General features: G+C 36.4%; 1 protein-coding gene and 1 long non-coding RNA gene across 14 annotated transcripts in view; both read left to right on the top strand.

The window, feature by feature from the left end:
• Positions 1-27,837, top strand: part of ERC2 (ELKS/RAB6-interacting/CAST family member 2) — a 407,210-nt gene that overhangs the window by 59,181 nt on the left and 320,192 nt on the right. For all 13 annotated transcript variants that reach the window (XR_004981048.2, XR_004981047.2, XR_004981046.2 and 10 more), the window contains one exon: positions 23,838-23,912. Coding sequence is in view for 1 of the 13 variants with exons in the window: in XM_036390910.2 (XP_036246803.1) it covers positions 23,838-23,912 (75 nt within the window). In the remaining 12 variants the exon portion in view is untranslated. The remainder of the gene's footprint in view (positions 1-23,837; positions 23,913-27,837) is intronic.
• On the top strand, positions 10,410-10,892 carry LOC118691612 (uncharacterized). Its single transcript, XR_004981052.1, has 2 exons — positions 10,410-10,504; positions 10,683-10,892. It is a non-coding gene; the product is annotated as an uncharacterized LOC118691612 (long non-coding RNA).

Genomic DNA, 27,837 nt, shown 5'->3' with positions numbered 1-27,837 from the left:
TGGAGACTGGCTTAAATTGCTGTGATTCAAGTGTTGTCCCCAGACATAAAATACTGTCTTTGCAAGGCTCTTTGCACAGTTCACACATTTACTACTTCCCGGTTGCATGTTAAGCTTTTGGAGACAAGCCACAATGAAATAGAGAAAAATGATCAATTTTGGTTCCTTTCATACTCCCTGTTCTGTAAATGTACTGCTACTCATTTCTGTGCCAATAACTTCATTTTTCTAAAATGTAATTAACTTCCTCTAGCTCCATCTTCCTTTTTTGTATGAATGACTATAGCTCATGAAGGTGACTCAGCTCTGAGATGTTAATGTATTTTCTCAGAATCAGAACTGAATTTCCAGGGAAGGGGAGAGTTGGCCAACCTCAAATTCCAGTGTACACTTCTCTGATTTAGACCCTCTCTGTTAGCTGAGTTGAAATTCCTTTGTCTTAGGAAACACTCAGCCTTTTACCTGGACTGGAATTCCCTGTATTGTCACACAGCTGGAGTTGCAGAAAACTGCAACAGGCCAATCTCCTGCCAGAGTCTATTTCTGTATATATACATATATATGTATGAGCACATTTTTCCCTTGCAAGGATGCAAAGACTCAAAAGAAGAAAATGTTTTCTCATCTTTAAAAGCAACCTCCTCCCTCTTCTACCCCCTAGTCTGCTAAAAAATAAGTTTTTCATTTGCTAAATTTTTTCCTTGTACAAGTCTTAAACTCTGTGTACAAGTCTTAAACTCTGTGTAAGAAAATGAATTTTGCCTTGGTATGTGCTGGCTTATTTTAGTAATGGAAGTGGAAGTTTTATTGTAGGTAATAGAACACAGCTAATAATGTAAACCCTTTCTAAAGTTTCACCTAAAACTCCGCTTAATGAAGGAAAAGTATAATGTTAGATTAAACTGTTTAACAAAAGAATATTTCTGATTTAGTGAATAGATGATCATATCCTAATTTTATACATGTAGTTATTGGCTTGTGAGGCAATCCTCATAATAGGAAAATTTTTTTGGTTGTTAACAGTTTGAGGCATTCCAACATGATTATAATGCTCTCAATATATTTATGCACAAAATAAAATTTCATAATGGCTATTAATATATTTCCTCTCCCTATAAATATTGGCTAAAATAATGCTCTGAAAGATATATCCACCAAAAATGTGGATATGTTTGAAAGCACTGAGGACAAAATTCTGCTTATTTATTTATTTATTAATTTGGAGTCAGATGAGGTCAGTGGGATTGACTGATTTAAGGGGAATAGGATTAGATTTGAGAGAATAAATGAATCCAGACTTGGTTACTGGTAGGCTGCACTGTTGGAAGGGAATAGTTTGCTGTAGCTTTTCTGTAGGTGGAGTTAATGTCTTCACCTGCTTGGTTTATTTCCATATATCAGCACATTGTCTTCTCTCTGAAGCATAACCCTTTAAAAAACAAAACAACCCACATGTTTTAGAGCCATTTATGTCTAATGAGTGTATTTAGGTTAGTTACTGGCTCTGTATGTTCTTCATTGCCCTGCTTTTTATGGAATTCACTTGAATGTGTTCTTTCTAAATATTCAATTTGTGTTCTTTCCTAGAGACCTGTGATAATGGAAGATTTTTTTATGTAGTCCAAGTTCCACTGATATTAATTAAAAAAAAAAGAAAAATAACATAATAATTGTTAGAGTGATGCTCAGTCAGCTGATGGCTGTACTTGGTAACTGCAAACAGGTTCTTAGTGGTGTTCCACTGGCTGCTGTGTGCTCCATTAACAAAGTTCTTATCCTGCCATTGCTCTGCAGTGTTGTCTTGTTCCTAATTGCATTCAGACCACTACTTTTTGGGAAAAAATTCTAAATGGGGCTAATAAAGGGCCATTTATTAAAGGCAATGAGCTTCACACACCTTTCTCCTTTAAGTATGCATGTGGAGAATGCTTTATTTTCATTTGCTAATAGATAATTAACATCTATTTATCTATTTTTTTTAGTCACACTGCTTTAATTGATTTTGACTCTTACACATTTAGTTCCCTGAATATTAATTTATTCATAAAAGTACATAGGCCTTAGATTTTAGATTTATAACAACGAATACATGTTAAAATATGGGGTTTTATTTTCTTTTGCTCATTATTTGACTCAAAACTAAACATTGGAAAAATATTTCTCTAATGCATAATCTTTAGAAGAACTTTGGAAATTTCTCAGTTCATGAGATCCTTTCAGCAAGTTCCTGCAAATACTGACTTAATTAAATTTCTACTTTTTCATTATCTGCTGAATTTTTGCAAGCTTTATTAACTAGAGCAGTAGTCTTAAGATGCTGAGCAAGAAACAGTGCATTGGTTACTAGGTATTTGAAAGTATGGGGAAAAAATATGAGGCTCTAAATAATCCTTAAAAATCAACCAGTAGCTAACTTGAAGATTTGCATCCTTCACATAGAGCATGAAGGCACTAGATGGCTCTCTTGAACGAGGTTTGTGTTTCAGCCTTGTTTTCACAGACAATCTCACCCTATTTGTTATTTTTCGTTGCTCATTTTAGAGTGGGAGCCAATGCAAAGGCAATTCCACACAGATTTTATTTGAGTCTGTGATCTGAATGCAGTTTAAAAACAGCTAAGTCTGAGATCCAAAGCAAGGAGACTGAAAAGGATAGTGCAGCTTTCTACAGAAAATCAGGAATGCAGTCTGAAGAGATTGGTGGAATTTGGTCCCACTGTGTTAGTCAAGGAATTTACGTTGATTTACAAAATTTAAAGAGCAAACTAAGGGGTCTTTTTCCTCTTTGAATGGGTTGGAGTCTCACCACATCTGCTCTGATACTGCAACACATCTGAAAGCACATTGGGGAACCAGCAGGGCTCATTTCAGGTGCTAGCAAGTTTTGAGCAGTGCTGAATTAAACCACAGCCTCTCTCAGCTTGGGGCACCTGTGAGACGCTGGGCACTCCCATGGCTCCAGCATTCCTTGTTTCAATATCTGGAGGAAGAAGCTGCTATTCAAAAGAGCAGTGTTTTCATGGAGAAAGCACATTTCTCTGCCACATCTTAAGAATCATGGGCAATGTCATTGCTGAGGAAATTTTCTGTACCCAGCTAAAACTAATTAAGCTTGCTGCTATTTGCTATTTCATAAGTGATTGTGCAGGTGCCAAATAGATGAGAACACCCAATATACTATCTGCTTAATTGTCTTTGCTGTCATCTATTAAACATCTGTTTTGATGAAGAGTTAGAGTATTCTTGGGGAGTTACCATTCTGATAATTCCATAAGATGTAGCATTCATTCTCTCTCTCTGCTTAAAAAATATTTAAAACTTTAAAAAAATTTTTTGTACCTCAAATGAAAGATGCTTGTGCAGGTTTTCATAGCTTGAGCTACATAATGATGAACAAATATGTGCTAGACAATTTTTCTGGTTTTGTAGTGCCTTTATACATACATGCCACAAATAATTTTTTTTCCTTGTAGAACTTTCTCACAAAGGAAGTAGAATCTAAATTCTGTTTAAAAATGTACCATTGTAGCACAGGAGGAACGATTTTTATTGCAGATGGATTCTTATCCCAACAAAAATGTTGGTCTGTTTCAGAGCCTCAGTGGACTGAACACCTGCACGCTTCAGTCACAGCAATCAGTTTGTTCTCACTTGTTCCTGATCTGCCTGGAGAGAGTAATTTTCACTCTCAACTTGCAGATGGCATATTTTCACATAGGAGGACATGTGGCAGAGAAAAGATTTTCTGCTGATAACAAGTTTCAGAAACCATTATCAAAATAATGTTACCTTTCAGCCTCTCAACAGTATTGTGAGTGTTTACAGAGGTCTTGGCAGTGCTTCCTCCCCATCTGCACCATTAAGGCACAGCATGATTGGCCAGAAAAAGGAATTCTTACCAAGAGATTGGGAACAGACAAGCATAGGCCCCAAGGAAAAAAAAAGTTCATTTTAACACCAACTCAGATAGTAGAATTTATCAAAACAATAGTGGGCTTCAGGATGGTAAGATGGAGCTTCTGGAAGGATTCCAAACTAGGGCTACTTTGATCATTTGTTTCTGCTGTGTCCTTCAGCAGGAGGGGTTTATTGCCTCTATCACATGTATCTGGAAGCCAGGTGCCACATACAAAATTTTTATTTAATTTATTAACCATTTTTTCCTGAATGGCTTGCTTTCCAGCAGTGTAAAAAAATAATGGTTTAAACATCCAGAAAACCTGAGTGTTTTTTGTGTCTGATAGAAAAAATAGCATTAGAAATTTTCATAAAGGCTTCCCTTTTATTTCTTTGGAAATAAACAAATGATGAATGCATTATTAGCAGGCTAAATGTTCCCAGTATATGAATTTATGGTTGTTGAACTTCACAAGCATATTTTATTCAGTTTTGTGGGGCTTTAGGTCTAATGTCAAATGTGTTTGAATATTGCCTATGATCCTTTCCTTCTAGAATCATTGAGCAGAATGACAGAGATGAACTCCATAAGGGAGGCAAAGTGTAGGCTGTAAAATTACAAATGCTGCCGAGCAGGGTTTGGAACTGGTATGTGCGTTGTGATATTGTGATATTTGTGAAATGCTTACTAGTTATTTACAAAATGCTGACACTTTGAGCAGAAACTCTCCTGGGAAGAGGAGCAAAAGAGCTGGCTTAACATATTTAGCTTGCCAGCTGTAAGAGTTATGCACTTTTTTTGGATAGATACTTACTACAGGAAAGTAAAATTTAGGCAATTTCCAGCATGAATGAATTTATGAAGCAAGCTTGTTTTGTCGGATTGAAATAGGTTTTATACATGATTTGAACAATTGCATTTGCCATTATGACAGCTAAATTTATTTGACTGTGTTTTGCCCAGGTCACAATTATGTATTGCAGACTTGGCAGTCATTGGTGCTCCTGGTCTTTCCCTGGACTGCTGCAAATCGAGGTTGCAGCAACTCACAGCTTTATGAAAGAGCTGCAAGAATTCTCTTTCCATGAGAACGTCCTCCCCTTCTTTTTCAGAGCTGAGTTAAATATTCCAGATCTAATGTTTTAAGGTTTTGTCTACCATCCCTTTTCCATTTCACTTTGAAGGAGGAATTCAGTAATAACAGTATCAGCCAGTATCAGGCTGAAACAATTGAGCCTTTTCCGTGAAACTTTGGGCTTGCTTTGGTGTTTACTGTGTCTCATCATCAGGTGATTGTGATGAAGCCATACTCAGAATTTTTGCCCAAGACAAGTTTCAGAATTAAACATTGAATCAGGTTACATGCTAACCGGTATTTCTTTTGAGGCACATTGAAATAATGAGAAAACTACTTGGTACTCTAAGATATCAGAAAAGCATTTTTGTTTGAAGGTTTGGAGCCCTTCTTCCCTGAACTGTTAGTCCCAAGGACAGCTTAAAAATGTTACTGTCTCTGTGAATACCCTCTGAATTGCTGTTAACTGCCTGTCTCTGAATATATTCAGAAATTTTCTTTCCTGAAGTGTTACATAGTGCTTGGGGTTCACTGAGAGGGAAACACCAGGACAAGCAACTTGGAAGAAGTAAAGTTTACCAGTTTGTCTGTCCTCTGGATTTCTTTGGGATGTTTTGACCCTTTCTGTATTCAACTTCACACCCTCCTCCACTCTCATCTGTACCTGGGGCCCAAAGATCAGCAGCAGTCATGCCTTGTTCTTCCCTCTCTCATGCTGGGCGTGTAGCCCTGGTGCAGGTGCAGAGTGAGGTGCAGCTGTTTCCCAGCTCTGTTCCAGGTGTGTGCAGCACAGCAGTGACTTTGTGTGGCTGCCTGGCTCTCGCACCTGCCTGCTGCACAGCTTGGACTTCACTTATTTCCCAACCTCCTGCTAAAGCAATTGTTTGGGAATGGCAGCTGCATCTAGATAAATACAAACAGCATACACAAAATCCGTGTCAGTGTTCACACTCTGAATCTTGCTTTTCCGAGTGCATTTCCTGGCTGCAGGAATACAGTATTCCATGTAAGTAATATACCATATATAGCATCTTAGATCAAGGGATCTTTGTGGTATTAATGGATCTGTAGAAATGTTTTGGGGGATGATTTATATTAGTTCCCTTGCATGATAGGAGAACTAGGTGAAATGTCTCATGAAAAAGATGGATTCTGAAGACAGACAAATGTTCTTTTAAAGATCTTTTGGACAAGTATTTTATTTTTTCTCCAGTGTAAATTCAACCTTGCTTACTGCATCCTTAAGTGTTCTAATAATTCTGAGATAGTGATAATACCAATGCTTCTGTCATGAACGTTTCCAAATGCAAAAGTAACTTTTCTTTAGTGTCACAATAAGTTTATATAAATGTTGGAAAGAAGAAAATGGTGAGGTTTTGAGTGTAGGAATGTAATTCACTATAGAACACCTTTTTTGTTTTCAGAAATAAAATTGAACTGTCTATATTTTGCACTAATTCTGTCTTTTGCATGCCTTCAGAGCTCTGGTTGTCTAAATTGTACCTTCCAACATTAAAGATTTGAAGCACTATACATCATGCTTCTTGGTGTTAAAATAAATTTTAAAAAATGACACTTCCTGTGAAGGAGAGACAGTGCATACAGTGAGCATGTTGTAACTGTGGAGTCTTACAGAATACCTGGCAATTATAGAGATGTACTTCAGAAAATAGTTTTTCCAATGCTTTCTTGAGTGAACAGCCTATCAAAAGCTTGCTAGGAAAAGGAAATATATTTAAAAGTACTCATTGTATTCTCAGCTGTGTTAAACCAGTATATTAAGAGTGGATTTATGCACTCTGGTACCTGAACAAAGTAATTTGTATTGGGATTGTTCAATGTGATGACAGAACTGGAAGTCATTATTACATTACACTTGTATTTCTTGTTGCGGGCAAGTTCCTGAAGGACATGAGGTTTTAGATGTTGTCACACTGAGACAGAGTCTCACCTAACCTGGAAACCAGCAAGATAAAAAAGCAGGAAATGACCTGTAAAGAACAAAGTTCTTTGGGATTTTTCAGGGACTGGTTGGGGATTTCTTGAAAAGGAACTGAGGTAATGATTGATCATGGAGGAAGGGGGGAAAATAATGAGGTGTTGTTAATTTTTCATAATTGTCAACACTACAGGTGATAACTGGAAGCAATATATTGCTTTGTCTTGAAAGCACATGTCAAAAGCTATTTTAGATGTCATTGTACCATAACAGCTGAGCCAAAATATAGTGTGCTTATATATGAATCTGTTAATCTTGCCTAATTTAATGCACTGAGAAATCAAATCTAACTTTTTTGTTTGTTTTCTCGGTTGGGCTTAAATGAGCAAGCAATTCTTTGACTTTTAGCATGACAGGCTGTCAGCTAAAAGTGTTAAGATAAAATAGCACTGAATTAAAAGATGGTGTTGAACTAGTTTTTTTTAGTAGCTCATGGACTGTTACAGTATGGGCTGTGATTTATTTATTTATTTATTAGTAGGCCGTCTGTTCATTGCTAAATAGCAAGAAAATAGGAAAGGCAAAAATATCAGAAAGTAACTGAGAAAAGTCTTATACTGCAGCTTGGTGGGTGGCATGTGAAAAATACAATTTCTTCACTGACTTTTAGACTGTGTGTACATTATCATAGCAGCAGCAGAATAGTAGAATAGAATATTTTGGAGCTAAGGAATAGTAGAATAGAATATTTTGGAGCTAAGGAATTTAGTACTAAGGATATTTTGGGGGATTTATATTAGGTGGGTTTTTTTAATCTCTGCCCTTTTTGATACAAAGATCAAAACTAAAAGTCTGTGATATGTTTAAGACATATTGTGTTAGAGATAATGATGATTTTACAGAACTGTTTCTACAGGCCATTAGGCTGTAGTGTTGCTCTTTGATAACTCCTATTACCACAAGGCATTGTTTAGTTCATGCACACCATGTTTAGGCAATAAACAAAAATCCAGAGCATGTGGAAAGTTCATTTTCTAGAGGTTTTAGAAAAATCTAATTATATGAGATAATGTGTTATGGTGATGCAAAAAGCTTCAGTATAAAATACATTCACATGTAACCTGAGCAGTGCCCAGACTGCTTTCTGTTAAATGTTCTCTGTTGGAAATTACTGGCATTAAAATCTCAGCTTTTTTTTTTTTCTGATGAAGGCAAATCCTTTGAACAACTGTTTTTATGAATTTGCTTAAAGTCTTGACAAAATCTAATTTCATAACATAGAATATTTAAGATGTTTTGTTTTCATGTAATATCACCAGAGAAGTGGTCTGAGCAGTAGCAGTGAGATTTACCTGTTCCAGATTTTGCTTGGCTTCTTTGAATAGGTTCTGCTGGTATTTTAGGATACTTGGAACTTAATAGGATATGATCTTAATTTCTTTATGGCTGAAGGACACTGAGCAAAATTTGAGAAATAAATTTTAGAAAATAAGGACTGCACAAGATCTTTTCAGGGCCTGGACCTTTGAAGCCCAGTGAGTTTTATATGTATTCATGTGAAAATACAGAATTTGTGCTTAAAAGATGTGGAAACTCTTAAAATCTGCAAAAACAAAGGGGGGAGTTTTCTTTGTGATACTTTAACATACTGTGAAACTTCTAGTCCTCAAACTCTAATTAAATGGTAAATGCTTTTTCCATAGTACCTTGGGATTTTTCAGAATTACTGGAAAGAAGACTCAGTAGCTTTGCAGCAGTTTGACAGAAGCTCTGTATTAATGGCAATCTCGTGTTTCCCAGGTGGATATTTGAGGATGTCCAGCCCTGGTGAAGCTAGTCAGTACAAGTGTACTGAGCTACTTGAGAATGGAAGGACAGAACACACTCTGAATGTCTTCATTAAACTGAGTCCCAAGAGAAAGACAAAGAATATTCTGTAATTCAGATATATTTCAATTTTCAGCAATTTGTTTCTTAGTGCTGGCAGTATTAGAGACATTCTAAACACATGCAGAAAGGAAGTGATGGACGCCTGCAGTTCCTTCCACTGTTGCAAGGACGTTTTCATGTAAATATTTTCTTCTGAGTACCTATACCTAAAAATTACAATTAAATCTTTGAGCCTTACTTTTGAGATATCCCACCTTCCAGGCCATGAGACTATTCAGACTGTTTGGTTTTGATTTGGCTATCTCAGATTCTGAAGTCACAGGTCTTTAAAGAGTAAGGGAAACAGCATGAGGTTCATTGCAGAAGTTGTGTTATCTAGAAAACAATTTACTCTCTCTCCAGCTATTGCTGCTGTGTCTCAGTAGTTCTTGCTGTGTTCTTTAGGCCTTACCCTGAGGCAAATTCTCTTCTCACTCAGGCTTGAAAGTTCTGGTCTACTGTCACCTCAAATTTAATGACCTTATAGAGATAATCTAATAATAGAAGTACAGAGTCCACTTTTTCTTACCTGGTATTTGCCAATAAAGTAAACTTTGACAATTCAGATGAGTATAGGTAAATAATGACTAACAGCCAAATATGGATATAAACATCTGTATTTAGATGTTGGCAATTGAGCATGACCATGTTTAAACACTGTGACTAGAATATTTGGTTTGCAAGTATTGGAGACCCATATGACTATCAGGAAGTCATTACCTCATGAGTAAAGCTGTTGAGTGATCTAAGGTAAAAATAATTAATATGAGTCTTAATTATTGAAAAAAACAATGCATCCCAAACCAATATAACAGTCAACCCTCTGAGAAATGCATAAGCAAAACAGCCATGTGTGAAAAATTCTTTAATTTTAACCTCTGAAGTATTGTTTATTGTGAATAAACAGATTACTTGTTTACAACCCGTTAAGTTGTGATAATTGAGTTGAATTTTCAAGAACTGTTTTTAAAAGCTATTCTAACAGACATTTGGTAACATTAATATGCTCAAGAAAAGAGAGAAATATATTGAGATTTAGTTCCTCTTCCTATAGATAGGTAAGAGAACCCACAGGTGACATTTTGACCATATTCAGGTCTGGTTCCTGAGCCAGAAAATGCTCGTTAACTTGACCATTTCTCATTTTGTGAACCAGTCATTGAGTAATTCAGAAGAACCCCATAAAATGGTACTTATCCTGTGTATGGGGATTGTCCTGTATGCATACATTTGCAGATGAGGAGAACATCAGGGTGTAGCAGAAGAACTAAAGGGGGGCCCTCAGAGTGGCCTATTCTTCCCGGTGAACCACAGAAGTCCTACCAGCCTTTCTGTGGTAAGTTTGCTCCAGTGAATGAATTATTGTCAGTCACACTCATATTTATGTTTGTGATCACACAAATAATAGTTTGTGCATGTATCTGGGAATATTTTTCTTTTCTAATATTTCAATTAAATTTGCTTTATCATTATATTTTATTTTCTCTGTTTACTTTTTTTGTTCTAAGGGGTTGGATAATGATAGGTGCTACAGATCAATTTAGGGTTCTTTTTCCCTTTTCTTGTCTTCCAGATTCTTAACATCTGGTAGGAAATGCATTGCATATGAGGAAGGTCAGAAAAAGGAATTGATGATCCCAACTTGAAAGACTAAATGGAGACAGGTAATGATGCAGTTCCTTGCCTTGTAATTCTGGCCATTTGAGATGAGGCCTATATAGTAGCTGCTTCTTAGAATGCTACATGATAGATATTAATGAAGTACAGAATCACAATCATTTTACCTAATTGCTCTGTAAAATAAAATAAATTCAACTATCACTGTACCATTCTTTCTCTTAGGTCACCCTGTGATGAGCTCGCCCTCACAGTGCCATCGTTTTCCTCAGAGAAAACATGAAAAATAAGAGGATTAGAAGAAGCCTGTGAAAAGAAGGATTAGATTGCACTCATTTTTTCTACAAAAATGTCCTTATGTTGTAAACTGTTCTAAAGAAAATGCTGTCATCCAAATGCAATAAGAAAACTTTCAATAAAAGTATATAAAACGTAGTTATTTTAAAGTATGTTTTTATTAAAATTGAAAAGAAACTTTGCTGTTAGGTTTTTCATAGAATAATACACTTCCAAAGCTGTGTTTACAGAGATAAGGAGTGTGGAGGACTTGAGCAGTGAAAGAGACAAGTGCAAGTAAGATCTAACGTAGAATGATGCTTTGTTGTTGACATGTTTGCTGCTAAATGAAAATGCTACATCCATTTCATTTTTATTGCCTCTAAAATACAGTAAGATCTCATATTCATGGTTATACTTAACAGATTTGCACATGATTTAGTCTGCCATGACTTTGCTGCAGTGATGTCACTGACTAGAATTACACTTGTGCTGATGTAAATAAGGAAAGAGTCAAACCATTGGTTCACAGAGACCTGCTGAGAGCCAGAGTTCAGCCCTGAAATTCAGCCTTCTGAAAAAAGGCACAGAGCAATATCCAGATAGAAAATGAATAATGCCTGTAAAGGGAGCCTTTGGCATGCTGAGGTACTGACTGTGGACCTGTTCCTGAAGATATTGCTGGTAGGTAGGAGTTGATGCCAAGAATTTTTGACATTTGTGGGATAGGTCCATCAATTGGCAGGATATGTGAAGAAGTGATTTTGAAAATGGAGGCTGTGTGGTAAGATATAGGGGCCTAAAAATCTGCCTGACTCTATTGTGAGAGTCCATAGAGAGCTGTAAATAACCAGATAGTATTTAACCAAGAAGTAATGCAGTAAGTAAACTATGGAATAAATTGTTTCTGTAATATGTCAACAGAGTTATGTAGTTGGCAATTTTCCACCAGCTAATTTTTTTCTCTAGGTTTCTGTTCTTATTCTGCACAGTTTTTCTCTTCTTTTTACAGTTTAACCTGCCTCTTATAGTTTTTAACCCTTAAATTATCTGGAACTCTTTGTTTTGAATTATCTTGAGCCAAAATGTCTTTTTTATAAGCTTTTTTATCTGATGCCAGTAGAGCTTGGGTAATGGTTATTATCAGCTTACTGCTATATTTAAATTAAGGAAAATCTGCCAATTTATAGACTTACTGGGTAATTTAGCAGATTTTTTTGTCATTTAGTGACAATTTGTTAGATTGGTACTTGTTGAGAACTTCTAAATGTAGCTTAAGCAGTGAATTGAGACTGTGGAATGTGTATGAATGGCATTTCTATCTAGACTGAAAATTTGGCATGTTCAGTGAGTCCTGTGTGCTTAAACCAGTGTCAGATTCAAACTCCCTAGTGATTTACAGAAGGCCTAGATCAAATTCCTCACAGGGATGTTTGGGAAGGCATAGAAAACAAACTGCCACATTTGAAAGAATTGTTAGGACTGACCTTGTCTAAGGCTATAAAAAATTTCAGAAAGAAATATGAAATAAATGTGAAATCAAACTTTTCAGGTGTTACTGAGGTTAAGAGTTGTTGCTCTGTAGTGTGCAGGGTGAGTGGAAAGAATAGTCAGTATGAGTTACAGAATCTCTAAAGAGAAGTGTCAGCATTTACAGATGCCTAACTCCTAACAGAAGTATCAGAAAAAAAGTGTAAAATTGATAGATGGGTGAACCATAAATATATTTAAGTGAGGGCTAATAGCTCATTGCAATCTCAATGCACTGAAATTTTCTGTTAACTTGATAATCACCAAGTTAACAGCATTAACATTTATGTTCTAATAACTAGGCTTAAGACTAAATGATGAAAGAAAATTATTTCATCCCTAAAATATAGTAGTCTTTAAGGTGGAGACTTGGCAAGGAACTGTTGAATGAAATTTTGTACTTTTACTTATTTAGCATTTTTTGCTCAGCTATTTCAGAACTACATTATTAATATGTCTGTGAGGTGTTTTTTGAAATGTATGTAAAAGTCAGGAAAAGGTTGGTTCTCCTTTGTTATGCATATCACAATCCATGTGTCTGCACACAGACTAAATGAGTTTTAGGTCATAGAATATTCTGAAAAGAATTCATTTGGTATACACTTACCTGCAAGTTTTCATTATGCTAATTTTGTCAACAGTATATAGACTGTGAAGTCTTAGTGCATTTATTAAGTGCTAAATAGAGATCAAGATTTTTTTAGATTGGCTTTTCTCATTATGGCTAAGGATTCTTTAGCAACATTCTTTTCAAAGAGAACTGCTCTTTAGAAGTGAAACTCTACAAATCAAATCTCCATAGTAACACTAGATTCTTCTGCCAACCCGTGCTGTTGCAAATTTCCTTGTCAAACTAAAGGTAGTTTTACAGTTGTACACAACCATTCTTTTTCATGTAGTTAGAATGGAGAAGTAAACCAACAGTTTTATTGGTCATTTTGCTTATATTATTGCATATCCTTTCTCATTTCTGTTGCTAGTATTTTATGTTTTTGTCATTTGTGGGGGGCAAAAAGTGTTCTGAAGTGTAATTTTAGCTTGTAGTTGTACTAGCGAACATCTTTAGTGTAAGAGAAACCTTGAAGAAATGGCTTATTGACTGCAATGACTTTAACAAGAGTCTTTTAGCATGTTGAGAATTCTGTTTCTATTCCACACATCTCTGCTTACCAATGAGACTTTGGCCTGTTGTGGGGATCACAAGCTAATTGAATCAAAATGGAATCAAAATAATTTCTCTAGTTCAGAAGTATTTTCAAAAATAATGAGTTAGACTTGTTCATCCAGCTGGTATAAATAAAAGGAATCTATTGCCATAAGTACTCCCCTGAGAAGCAGTGCAGTGTATCCCTGTGCTGCTCAGAGCTGAAGGGGAGCCCTGTGTGTGCTTTCCTGATCCTGGAAGGAGGCACCACTGTGGATTCCTAAAACTGTGGATCCTGATTTCTTCTGGCACATAAGGTGTCCCATGAGTTGTCTTTCCCTGTCTTGATGAGGAAACAGTTCTTGAGTGGGACTGCTGGGGTTGTGCAATCGTCAGGCTGGGTGGATGGGGTAGCTCTGCATGAAACACTGAACATGTGTTCTGACCTTCCTTCCCACCTTAAAATGAGAAGTAGCTATAATGGATGATCAAAATGCTGTTGGAATAACTTGGTGACAGGATGTGTCTGCTTAAGGGTGGGAAATGTCTGTATTTTTACACATAAAATGAATGTGCTTTTGGTCTTTTGATTAGTGGTCAGTTGCAAGTTTTTAATGAAAATGGTAGAGGTGTTTAGCCTGGCATAACTCTTCAGTGAGCAGAAAGGAAGAGGCTGTGGGCTGACTTAATTATTCTGGTTTCCCACATGGAGTGGGAAGTTTGCCACTTTGAGGATTAAAAATGACCATTTTGTGAAATAGCAACTGATGCTGTGATATCTATACTTGACATTGTATGAAATGTATACAGGTACGTAAAGGTCTGTGTAGATGTCTATTTAATAATGCTGCTGATCAATATGTGCTAATCCTGCAAGGGAGGAGGAATTAATACATAGACTTTTTTATTCTAGAAGTTCAACACCACTTAAGTTGAAACTTTTGGCTGCTGTAACCCCTCTGCTTTTTATATATTCTTCAGTTTATGAACCAGAACTTGAAAGGGTTGATGGTGTCTCGTCTATGCATCCCATACTTGCTTTAGACTGAGTTAAATTAAGCTCTAATTTCAATGCACCAGGCAAAGGAGAACTTATAAAAAAGAGAAAGCTCCTTCTTGAGTATGAATTGAGGTCCCTGCAGTACCTCTGGGCTGGTCATGAGCATTACATTGTCCTATGCTCCACATAAAAGAGAGAATGTGTACTTCAGAAGGACAGTCTGGCTAAGAGAAGAAAACATTGAACCATCTTCTTTATAAAGTTATCCTGAAACAATGTATTACTCTGAAAAGCCTTGAGCTGACTCTGCCTCTGTTTTTAAACAAATATGACAAAAGATATTTATAATAGCAGTAATTCCACGTTTTTGAGTTAAAGAAGATCTAGAAATCAGATAATACATAGCATGTATTTTTTTTCTCTCAGTATATTAAGGCAGTTTTATTTGTACCTGCTGTATTCAGGCCTTCTGTAATAGTGACTTCAAAAGTTATCAAAACAAACCAAACGCCATACCTATACTGAGGTAAGTTTTGTGCCTAACAAAAGATGTAAAACATGGAAATCATAGATAACAGTGGTTTGTTATTGCTGCCACTTCTGTTTGGAACGTGGTGGATTTTTTAAAAACATGTAATCATGCCTTCTGTATAGAATTTAGTATACTATGTCAACATGCAGATTTTTTCTATTTGCCAGTTTTCCAGTCTTAACTATGCAAGCATCATTACATGGACTCACAAAGTTTTGAAAATTCTCCTTTAGGGTCTGTTTTTAATCACAACAAAATAGCAGTAATTTTGGTCAAGATTCTTTTCATTTACATCTCTGGAAAAAACTGAAACATTTGCATATATTTATAGTATCTCTGCATTCAGCATTTATTTTGAGTACTGATGCACAGGGGAAGTAGTTTTTAAACTGTCCCTCAGCCCTGGTCTATAGGTATTCATGGCAGCATATAGATACAGGAAAGGTCAAGTCTGAACTGTGTGAGGAAGTGGTGTCTTGCTCCTTGTGTTGCCCTGAGGTAAGGAAAAGGAATAAAATAAAGAATTTCTTTTCCCATTCTTAAAAGTTATCTGTGATATGAAGTGTTGTTGTTCCTAAGAGACAGCAGCAGACACTTTTCACTTTGGCATAATTTAAAAACAGATAAGGAACTCTTGTATCTTTTATGCAGTGATAAAATATTTTTTTTTTCTGATCATATTTTCAGTTCATGTGTGGGTTTTTCTTTTTCTGTTCTGATAAAAATGGAAAAGGAAATTTGAACAGATGGATTTGAGTTACCAAGCAACACTTAGTTTCCCAGGCAATGGAAAAGAGTCAGAGCAGGTGCTAAGTGGATTTTATTCATTTTTTTTAATTTATTATTGTGAGCTGATGTATGAGCTTCACTTTAAGAGATTCTTGAAAAACTTCATAGAATATAAATAAATATTCAGTAAACTCCTTGGGCAGGTTGTTTCCTATATGAGTTGAACAGTTCTTTTCTGTAGAAAACAGTTCTTGTGGTAGAACACAGTTTGTGCAGCAAGGCTGTTGTAGAGAACATTGGTGTTGTTTCCTTCACTCCAATATTCTCATATACAATTAACTCTATTTTTCTGATTTTAATGTGTTCCTGTAATTTCAGAGTGAAATAAGTGTTCTGCATTCTCAAATGTTTAGACATTACCCCCACTTCTTCCCTCTTGAGAAAGACTGACTTGGTTGGCAAATCTCAACTGATAGGCAGAGCTGTATTGAATTGGTGGGTGCCTTAAATTCAGTTTCTGGCAGATCCAAAAATAGGATTTTTTTAAAAAAAAGTCAATGCAAGCTAATTTCTTCCTTTCTTTTTTTAGTGAGATTGTAGTGTGGTGAGTTCTTTTGACAAGCATAACATTTTAGCTTTAGGTTAAAAAGTGTGCTATTTACACGTTTTGTTTTTTTTTAAACCAAACCAAAATGCCCACCTGCCAAAGCACTCAAATTGTGTGAAAAATTATCTGTGTCTTATTTCTTTAGGGTACTGCTCTCATGTCCTTCTCAGCTCTACATTTGCATAAACTAACAGCTGTGCAGAACACTTGGGAATATAAGGATGACATTTCCCTGAACATCTAGGGGAGATAATGTTGTTAACTGAGAGCTTTGACATTCTGTTACATGATGATATGATAACTGTAATCTTTGTTAGAAAATAATATCTTAAGTTTTCATCCACCGCTATCTCCACTTCTGTTCTGCAGCACTGCTCTCCATGCTCTCGCTCATCACCCAGCCTGTTCTGATACTGGCATTGCCCCCACCCAGGTGCAGGACCTGGCCCTTGAGGGTTCCCAGGAGCACATTCCTGCAGCCTGTCCTGCCCCTCTCACCCATCCCTTCCCAACCAACACTGCTCAGCTGGTGCCATCTGTGAGCTTGCTGAGGCTGTGCTCAATGCCATTGATCCAGGTATTGGATAGTATTTATCTCAATATGGGCCCTTGGATGCCACAAATATTGTCACAAAACTTAATTTGCATTTTTATAAAACTTGATATACCACAGAGCCAATGAACTTACACATTTGAAGTCTTATTAACTCTGATGTTTGCTGGCTTTGCTGATTAAGTTTAAATACTAAATAGCCTAAGCCAGCAGTAATTTTAAATACATGTAAGTAAAACCCACCCATGTTTAGAAAAGCACTTCCTGGAGAATTAGCGAACTGAAAATCAAACCCATCAGTTATTTTAGCTAGTGATTTCACCAAGGCCACATGAAGGGCAAAGAGGCATGAATACATAGGCTAGAAAAGGTAATAATAAAAGAGTATATCCATTAATAAGTTTGGACATTAGTAGATAGAACTATGCTTTTCAAAATTAAAAAATCCCAGGCTAATAAATTTGAAGTATTAGTGCAACATGGGGGTGGGCCAGCACTCCCCTGGGTTGGCTCAGGCTGTTTACAGTGATTGATGTTTGCTCAATGTGAGGTTTATAAAAGGATTTCTACCAGAAAAGTGAACACATGTTTGAAGTTCTGTGCATATTAACACCAGCTAACACATTCTGCAGTAACCTTAAGAACTCTGTGCAGCAAGTGTGTGAAATATGTAGTATTTCTGGCTTCGAGTTGTTGAGTGTGAGCCTGGTTTTGGCAGGGCTATTTTGCTGCCATTTGAAAACTAAGTTCTTAATTTAATAATTTAAATTGGTTTTGCATCTGCAGTCAGGCTGAAGAGGAGCACTGGTGCAGAGCAGAAAATAAACAAGTTTTACTGGGTATGTGCATAGGTTGGAAGGTGGGGAAAGCACTTAACAGGATATCACCCTTTGTCTTTTTGTTTTTCTAGGACAGAACTCTTAGCTTTCAGCTTGTTTAAGGAAGCTATCAGGAGGTTAGCTGTGTGAGTATGGAAAGAACTGTTGGAAAACTGCTTTCCTCTATTTAGATGAAGTGGCTGTAGAAATACCACAAGCACTGTGTGTTGGCACTGCTGGTAACATCCTATCTCACAGTACTGTCCATGTTTAGATGGCTTTGGTTTTTTATTATTTATGAAGAGTGGAGCTGGCACACAGCAATGTCTCTGCTGTGTGTTCTGGATCTTGGGATTGTATTTAGTAATTTTGCTGTGACTTTACCCTTTGAAGCATTGCCTGTATGCTTTTGATGGCAGGAGCAAGGGAAGTCTATTCTTAGTTACACCCTAAGGTGGAATTCCATTATTACTCCATGGTTAGTGTTACACTTATTCTAAAACTGATGGGATATTGCTTTCTTTTTCAGCCTTATTAAAAAGTTCTTTGTGTGCTCAAGCTTCTAAATGGGAGGGAAGTACTGGAAATAAGTCTTTAAAATAATGGATTTGTTGGATAAGGATTTTTTAAACTCTGTGGATTACACAAAGGATTTGTAACAAGGATTTTGCATTTTAAGAATTTGAAGATGTGATTTTAATACAAGATAGTATTCTAAAAAAAGGTCCCCACACCCAAAACCAAATACCTAAAAATCCTGGTTTATAACTCCCAACAATGTTTCATTTATGTGTCTTACTGCAAATTATGTGACTCTTTTTAGTGCACCTGAGTTACTAGTAAATGACTATTTAAACATCTAGCTTTTAAAGAAAAGGCATATTTTCCCATGCAGTTTAAAAGCTTCATATGCACTGAAAAGAGAAAAATTTTTAGCCAAGATGTTTCTAGAGTATATTTGCTTTGCAGAAGCATATGCAGCAGTTGGAATATCTGTTTACTGATTCTAATGGACTACACCTGAAAACAAATATATGGCCTTCCTTTACTGCAGACACTGAAGCATTTCGGTATGCATTCTTAAAGAAAATGGTGAAAAGGGAGAAAATTGTTTATTGTCAAAGTTTCTTTTTCTGAAAATATGTGTAAAGCAATAACTCTTCCCTTTTTCTAAAATTGGGGAAGTAATTTTGTTAAGAGGACAAGAGATTAATGATACTTTGCAAAACAGAAATGATCCCCTAGGAGTCTTATTCTTTCTACAATGAAAAGAAATAAATTTTCAAGAATTCTGGTAAAAGTGGGGTTTCAGTAGCTCCTTTCAGAAAACACTCTATGTGCTTTCAATTACAAACTAAATCATCCCACATGCATTTCAAGCTCCATATACAAACCTTGTTTTCACTTGCAACTTTTTGTATGTGGTCTCTTGCCAGAGGACAAACTTCCAGTATGACAACGCATGTGGTTGCTTAAGGTGTTTTTGACATACAGGTCAAAGAAAAGCTGAGTTTTTTAAATCTTGGATTATTTTTCCTCGTAGTCTGTCCTTAGGTATGTTAGTAAAACTTCCTAAGCCCATCTTATATGCATGAGTTCAAGAATAAATGGAAGTCTGATCATTGCAAAGAAATACTTTGGCTCGTGATTCAATATGGTGGTTTTCAACTGGTCTAAAAACTCCTCCTTTCTCCCTCATACTCTTCTTTACATCTCCAATTTTTTAAATGTACGCCCGGTATTGTGCTAGACTCATTGTTCAAGAGTAGTACTGAGGCCACTGAGATTATTGCTGGATTTGTCTGTCATGATGTACTACTGACCTTTTTTTTATACTTTGGTGGTCGTCCCTGATTAATGCAATTTCTTTCATATTCATCAAAATTCATATCTGTTTATTTAAAATGAAAAATGGAGAGAGAATTAGGCATGCATCTGAGTATTTTGCTTAACTCTGAGAACTTAACAAATTTTAATGCCCCTAATTTACAAAGAAAATCTCTGCAGAACTTTTGTAGCTATCAGCACTTTACTTTTCCTCTAATTTTTCCTTTCATGTTCTTATATATATATTTTTCATTTATATATATATATATATATATATATATATATATATATTTCATTTCTTCAAGCTTTGTTGGAATTTGAGAAAACTTCTTTAACAGGTTCTTCCAGAGTTCAAATACCTATAATGGTGAATTTTTAAAAGAGAATTAATGGTAACATGATTTTTAGAATACTTTCCAATAAAAGGGCTCCTTTTTCCTGCACACTGGAGACAGACATGGGAATTTTGTGTAGTCAGTTTATGGTTTCCAGAAAGACAAAGAGTTTGATCAGGATTTCTTAAATCTATTTTAATTTTAATTAGTGTGAGGCTGTTTTGGCTGGGGGTAGTTGTGAAGAGTTAGAAAACAGCAGAAAAATCTGTATGTTAAGAAGGAATCAATTTCTCTATGTTCCATTTTTCTAGTATTGTTGTTAAATTGAATTTGATCAGTGTTTCTAATGGTATTTTTGGCTAAAGAGACACGACTGTTTAGACACTTTTGGTAAGTGCTGTGCTTTTACCTAAATAATTGCTTGAAATATTGAAATACTGCTGATCTAAATTTTAAAGTTCAGACAAGCTGATTCTGGAGAAGAACTACCAAGGCTTTCTTTTCCAGAGGAATGGAACCAGTGTGCTTGGAGGTGTTTGAGAGAACTAGCAGCTCTTATGCCATTGTCTGCTGTGATTTGCAGATTTGTACATTTTGTCTGTGAAGGCAAAAAGCTGCATTTGCTGACGCGATGGTTGCTCATGCCAGTTTTTATACTGCCTTCTTTAATAATTTTTCTTTCTTCTTCTAATGCAGACACAGTTTCACACCATCTCTAAATTGCATATTTTTCTGGTTTTTAAATTTCTTTTCTAGCACTTTGTGTCATTTTTTAGGCAGTTTTGTATAAATAAATGTAGAACCTTGAGCTACATTGACAGTGTTGGTATCATTGAATGAGAACAACACAGTCAGTGATGTCTTGGGAACGTTAATAAAATACTTCAGAAACAGAGTAAAAAAAGATCAGTTTGCAGCACCTTGACTTTCCTGCAGCCAAGGGATGAAGTGTCTTTTAATATAAGTGGGATAAAACCACAGTTTTATTTGGGTAATTAGTATAAGGTTCAGATTATGCTAGGTAGTGGGGATTTTCAGCACCAGTGATTTATGACAAAATCTTGCAATATCTTCTTACCAAATGCTGTATAAAAGGGTAGAATTCATATTCCACCAGTATTTTAAGATTATAATCTTTCTCCCCTTTGGATTTTTTTTTTTTTTTTTGTGTTTAAGTTGGTGTTAAGATTGTGTGCTAAAGTTATTTCTGAGGCCTATACGAGATGCTAACCTAATATTGTGGAAGGAGAAAGCAATGACCAAGTTTGGATTGAAGCTCATTTTAGTTTAAAAGCAAAGACTATTAAAGCAAATTTAATGTGAAGGAGATCTGAGTACTTGCTAGTTTTGTGTGGGTGCATTAATCACCTTGACAACTAAGCATCATCAGGAAATACAAGGTGTGGGCATTTGGTAACGCATTAGTTATAATTAATTATAATTAATTTGCATGTGCAAAGTGGTTACTCAGAATCAGGTGTCATATAGAGGGGTATAAAGAAAATCTAATTTTATAAATGATTGTATCTCTGAGCTATTTTTAGTATAGGCTTTGATTGTTGCAGAGATGACACAAGAATTTTTTCATGGATATAAGAATCAAGAGTTCCTGTCAATACAGTTTAGGTTAAAATAAACTATCCCTAGTAAGTTTTTGATTTTTTTCCCCCCAAAATTTTTTTATTTGTCTCCCTGGGCTTTTTATTAAAAGAATTGAAAACAAGAAATGGACATCTTTCCAGAAATGATGTAATGGATAAAAACCTGGTTTCGTTAGGCTATGAGGACTTTCTGAAATCTCTAGAATATCTCTTGCTTAGCTATTCAGGCAAATTTGAAAGCCTCCAGATGACCTCAGACAGTAAAACAATCAGGGTAAGGTATCATGCACATAAAGTGTATCCTTAAATTAGTACCCAAAAGTATATCCCTGAATCAGGCACCCCAAATGAAAAAACACATACATAGAACAACGTAAATTCAAGAACTGAGCCTTGTGGGAGTCTCCAAACATTTGAATCTGATTGGAAGAAAACCCACACAAAATAATAAAGTGGGAGTCATTTTCTGATCTTCTCCAGAATCCTAAAGTCTGCTTCATTTTGCCATCAGGGATAGAGAAGAAAAGCTTTTAAGTCAGCCAGCATCAGATTGATTCATAAAGCAAACAGGAAAAGCATTATGAGGCAAGGCTTCATGCTATGATAGACATCTCAGAGTACGCATCTTTGGCAGTCTATACATCTCTGGCTAAGGGGGTGGAAACTCTGGTTTGTCTCCCTGGGCAATGTGTGGAATCCTGTTTATATTCCAGCTCAGTTTATATGGCCCTGGGGAGCAAAGTCTGGTCTTAGAATTAGCTGTAATTTTTGCTGATCTGATAGTGGTATGACTGGCCAACTATTCTTTTGTGTAACTGTATGACAAATTCATTACGTACTCTTATTTTTTAAAACATTTGTGCAGTGAAGGTACTTATTTTATCTAAGAAAAACAGCTGGTGGTGATTGAGTGATTCCTTGCATAGGTGATTTGCAAAGATTTCTTTCTTTTTATAATATGGAGAGTTGCATTTAAATTACAAAAACCACAAGGAAAAAGGTCCAATCAGATATACTATTTCATAAATGCAGAAAGAATTTCATTAATTCAAAAGCATTTGAAAAATGCATAGAATCAAAATTATAAGTTGACTGTTATCTGTTAAAGGTAGTTTAAATATATGTATATGTACCTGCAGTATATTTAATGTAATAAAAAACTGTTCAGACTTAGTGTTGAGTATACTAATATGTCTCTTGCAGTTATTTTACTACATTAAGCCGCACATTTTTAAATATATTTTATAAAGATGCTTATTAGCAGTAGACTTCAGTTTAATAACAGACAGTAATTAGTCTTTGAGAGCAGTTTCTCACAGTTACGGATAACCCATTTGTTTGTTGCCACACAGAAGAAGAAACTGATTGATAGTTTGTGATACAAAAAAATGACTTTTAAACTTGTGGGTTATAAGGGGGGCAAGACCTTGTCTCCTTGGCCTCAAGCATAAACATCTTTTTCATGGCTACAAGGTTAGTTCAGGAGTCTGTGAAGCACTGAAAGAGAAAGAACTAGGACATAAAGACATCATGGATGGCACTCTGTCCTTTAAAGCAGAAGGACTCCAAAGGAGCAGAAATGGGACAATATCTGTCCTGTTTCAGGTTTTTTTATTAATAAACTTCTCAGATGGTTTATGGGAAGGGAATAAGCATCACCAAATTCTCAAATGAAAGTGTTTTGTCACACCTTGACTACATTTTTTCCAGGTAGTTATGGGAGATTTTTATCAGGATATGTCATACCAAGATGCAACTCTGCTTTCATGAGACTGAGTGCTGCTGTCTTCATACTCTTGTGGGTTTTTGTTAAGTTTGTTTTTATAAAGACCAGTATGCATTGGTACTGTTAACTTTGTCTTAACTAATGCAATCCATTTTTCTTTTGCTTGTAGATTAAGATGCATAAAAATGAGTATGAAAATGTGAAAACTGAAATGTTAATGCTATTGTAGCGTGTGCTGCGTCAGCCCACTACATAATTATTATCCTTAAAATGTCAAATTTGAATATAATGGGTTTAAATTGCTTATTTCAGACAATAGAGGAAAAAATTAGGAAGAAACTGCAGTAAAAAATTTAACACTTACCAGTGTTTGAAGTAGTAACAGAATTAAATAAAGTTTTGTTGTTTAAGCAGCAGCAGCATTGTATCTGGACTAAGAAATTCCTTGCTGGGTTGTCACGCCTGCCGTTAATTATTGATAAGGGGTTTCAGAAATAGCGCATGTGCTGTCAGAGTTGGCTGTAACACAAGACAGGGAGTGCAGTGGTGGCAGAGGGGATACAGCCAGGGCAGCACCTGTAGCACTTGGAGTTACCTGCTTCTTGCCATCAGGCTTTTATTTTGTTGCAATGAGTTCATGTGGGCGGTTAAAATAATGGAAAGATGAGTCGTCAAGCTTATTTCTATCGTGTCCCTCCACAGGAACTGCACAGAAGAACCCAACTTCAGCCTGAGCCAGCAAAGACGAAGGCTCTGCAAACAGTCATCGAGATGAAGGTATGGTCTTTGCATCTTTCCCTGTATGTAATTTCTGCAGCATGAACTCATGTACTGGGTATGGCTGGGATGGAGTTAATTTTCCCCATAGCAACCTGTCTGGTCCTGTGTTTTGAATTTCAGACTGAGAGCAGTGTTGATAGCATGGTGATGTTTTAGCTGTTGTCCAACAGGGCTTACACAAAGAGTCAAAGCTTTCCCAGTTTCTCACTCTGCTCTCACCCTGCAAGCAGGGAGAGGCTGGGAGGGAGCACAGTGAGGACAGCTGACCCAAATTCACCACAGGGATAATCCATACTGTCATGTCATGCTCAGCCTCCACACACTGAAGGGAGGACCTTCAGAGTCAGGCATTTGTGTTCCCAAATAACTCCTGTGCCTGATGAGCTCTACTGAAAACAGTCAGGCATCTTCCTGCCCATAGGAAGCAGTGCATGAATTCCATGTGTTGCTTTGCTTGCATGCACGGCTTGCATGCACGGCTTTGCCTTACATATTACACCAGCTTTATCTCAAACAATGAGTTTTCCCACTTCTGCTCTCTGGTTCTCTCACCCATCCCACTGAAGGGGAGTGAACAAGCAGCTGTGACAGCTGCCTAGCAAGTGTTGATTTATGACTTTTACTCGTTAGTTACTGAATGCTTTCTTTACCATATCAATTAATTTTGTTATGTAGCTAGGAATAATTAGTACTTATTTCTCCTGGTCTGTTTTCTAAAAAAAAATTTAAAAACTCAAGTGTAGCACTGCTGAAAAATGAGAACAGAATATTGCTTTTTAAAAAGACTAGGGGGTGTGTAGGAAATCCAAAGTACATGGAATAAAATGGCTAATGTAAAATGTTTTCCTCCTCAAACCTTTAAACCAGTTCTTCTGTTGGTTGTTATTCGGCCATAATTTTCCTGCCAACCTAAGGGAAATATTAGTTGCATCAGCAGGTATGACAAAATTTGATGAAACAGCTCTCTTAGTCCTGGCTATAGTTTATTCTTTTTGTTACATAATATTACTAAAGTGTTGTGGGTTTCCCCTCCACAATAACAAGGAATAAAAATAGTAATTTAAAAAGTGAAAACTGATATTTTGGCATAATTCTGTGAGTCTGGTTTGTTCATCTTTAAGAGAAATACCATGAGACTTGAGATAATTTGTGAGCTGGCAATGCTGCCTGAAATTCATTAATGATGGTCTTTCATTTCATTCTTAAAAGGAAGTGCAAATTAAAGGCCTCATTTTACCAGTGACTTCTGTTGTGAGCAAATGAGTTCAGCATGTCTGAACATTGTGGTAAACACACAGTTAAAACAACAGCAGGACTTTATCAATACAGTATCTATCTTTCAATAGGTAATAATTAGTTTGGATTATATGGGTAACAAAGAAGATATATTGATTACAGAATTTGATTTTTGGATGTGTATTTGCTTTGGACATTAGTTCAGAAGTCTTTGTATGAAATCTATGTTTTTGCAGTAACTCACTACCCTAAGTAAATGGGAAAGTAAGATACTGGCTGAGAAACTTGGTTTTACTATTAATATTCAGAATTATAAATTTAAAAGTTCTCGGATACAAAAGCAATGTGTTAGAATAATGTATAATCTTTCATGTGGGTTATATAACAATGTGAAGGACATGTTGAAGTTAACTTTCAGTTCCTCTTCCTGTACCAAAAGTGTGACAAGATCAGGGATGGGGGGTACAGGACACATGTGATGGCTGTCGCTGCTCCCAACAGTGTCTGTCCCTGAGGACACTGAAGTGTTTTCTGTTTGACTCCCAGGAGAGGTGGGTGTGCTGCAATGTTCCACTTTTTAAAAATCAGATCTTAATAGGGAGAGCTTTCATTTATTGTGAGTGAGGCTGCAATCCTGTTTCTGGAGTTCTGATGCAAAGCTGCTCTTTGCCTCTGAGGCACGCAGTTTTTTCTGTCCCTATGAATACATGCCCCTTTGGGGTTGCCTCTGTCTAAAATAGGCCTAATATTGAAAAGAAAAAGGGACAAATGTAAGATGTTGAAATCCACATGATTAAACAGCAGTTTTCATTACAAGTTCCAGATTTGGAATGTTTTCAAGTAAATTTAAATTGTCTTAATCCAGACAGCATTTGTTTTGAAAAAATGTGGAACATTTGTTTTGAATGATCAAGCGTTGAAGGAATTGTTTCCCTACAATGTTGAGGGTAGAAGGAGGGAGAGGATTAGCTGTAATGTGGCAGTCTCAGGCCATCCACTCCCCCATGCAGAGACTCCAAGCAGTTTATATTTCTCTTCACCACACCCAGCCCCTTCCAGCCCCTCACCACTTATTTGTCTGAGTGCCTTCCATGGCTCCCCCAGGCTCTGCCAGGTTACAACTGTCCCTCCTTCATAAATCCCTCTGTTCTCTCTGTGGTTTTCTTCTGTCCCTTGCCACTGCTGACTTCTTTCTGTCCCTTTTCTCAGTCTGTATTCCCTTTCATCCAATCAAGGATACCCATTTCTCCTACCTATCCTCTCTTGTGTTTATTTGACTCCAACATCTTCTGTCCTACGTGTCCTGTCCTGTCATCATCTTCATTTCTCTCTAAAGCTCTGCAAGTAGTTGCTTCTCCTTACAGCAATTGCATTTTCTGCATAACTGCTATCTTGTTCACCAGTGTTTATCTCCTGTATATTCATGCAAAATAAAAAAAGGCAAACAAAAAAAAGATGGTAAATTCACATCCTATGCCCTGACCTTAAAAAAGGATAAATTTAGACTGGACATATGAAGAAACAGAATTTTATGATGAATGTAGTGGGGCCCTGGCACAGGTTGCCCAGAGTATCTGTGGATGTCCTTTCCCTGAAGGTGTTCCTGACCAGGCTGGATGGGGCTTGGAGCAGCCTGGGATCGTGGAAGGTGTCCCTGCCCATGGCAGGGGGTTGGATTAGATGACACCTTTAAATGCTGCTTCCAACCCAGCCATTTCGTGTTGCTAAGATCTAATTCTATCATCACTATCATCATGTGATAGTACTTGAGAGAGAAAATCAGAAATTGCCTACAAATATTGCCTAGAACTCTCCTTAAGGATAGGATATTGAAAAATATGTGGAGTCTAGCAACTATAAAGTCTTTATAAATGTAATCTGTAAAGTAAATGAACGTATTTGTGGTGTACCTTACTTGCAGAAAGAGCCATCTTTATGTATTGATCCAGCTGTGATATTTCAGGTATGGGTTTGGCTCTAGAGAAGTGTGTGTGTGTGTTTGCAGTGCAACATACTCTATTGTTAAGATTGCATGAACTTTCACTTCCCTTATCTTCAAAGATAAACCTGAATATTCTCTGCATTAAATTTACAAGGTAGAAATTCATACAGTAAGGGTAATTGTGTATGGTCTGTTGGCAGTCCATGCACATAAGTGTGTTTAAATTCAAGCTTTATTAAACATGAAGTTTCAAATATTTCCTTCTGATTGCTTGTTGAATTCCCTACAAGCAAAATTTTGCAGACATAATTTACATTTATCAAGTATCTCAAATGATGAGCAGTAGCATTTCATTACTTTTCCTTTCAGAATAAGAGAACCTGGAATGCTGTATTATATAGTGTTGGACTTGATGATCCTTGTGGGTCCCTTCCAACTCAGAATATTCTGTGATTCTGTGGTTATTTACAAATGTTTTCCCTTTTCCTGCCCCTCAGTTTTCAGGAAATGTTCTATAGGAGTCTTGTAAGCACTGATATCATTCTTGAAACAGCATTGTGGAAACTCACTTGTTAGACTTCTTCCATTGTGAAATACTGTTTTCTTCAGCATCAGGACACATACTAATTTTTTCACATTCCAAAAGAGGTGGGCTTCTGCTAGGTCCAGCCAGCAGAAACCTGAATAGCCCTAACCTCTCACAGAATATCTGCAACACTATTCTAATACAGGAGATAAGGAAGA

The sequence above is a fragment of the Molothrus ater genome, chromosome 11 (genome assembly GCF_012460135.2).
Source record: "Molothrus ater isolate BHLD 08-10-18 breed brown headed cowbird chromosome 11, BPBGC_Mater_1.1, whole genome shotgun sequence".
Lineage (NCBI taxonomy): Eukaryota > Metazoa > Chordata > Aves > Passeriformes > Icteridae > Molothrus > Molothrus ater.
This window is presented reverse-complemented; position numbering and strand designations above follow the sequence as displayed.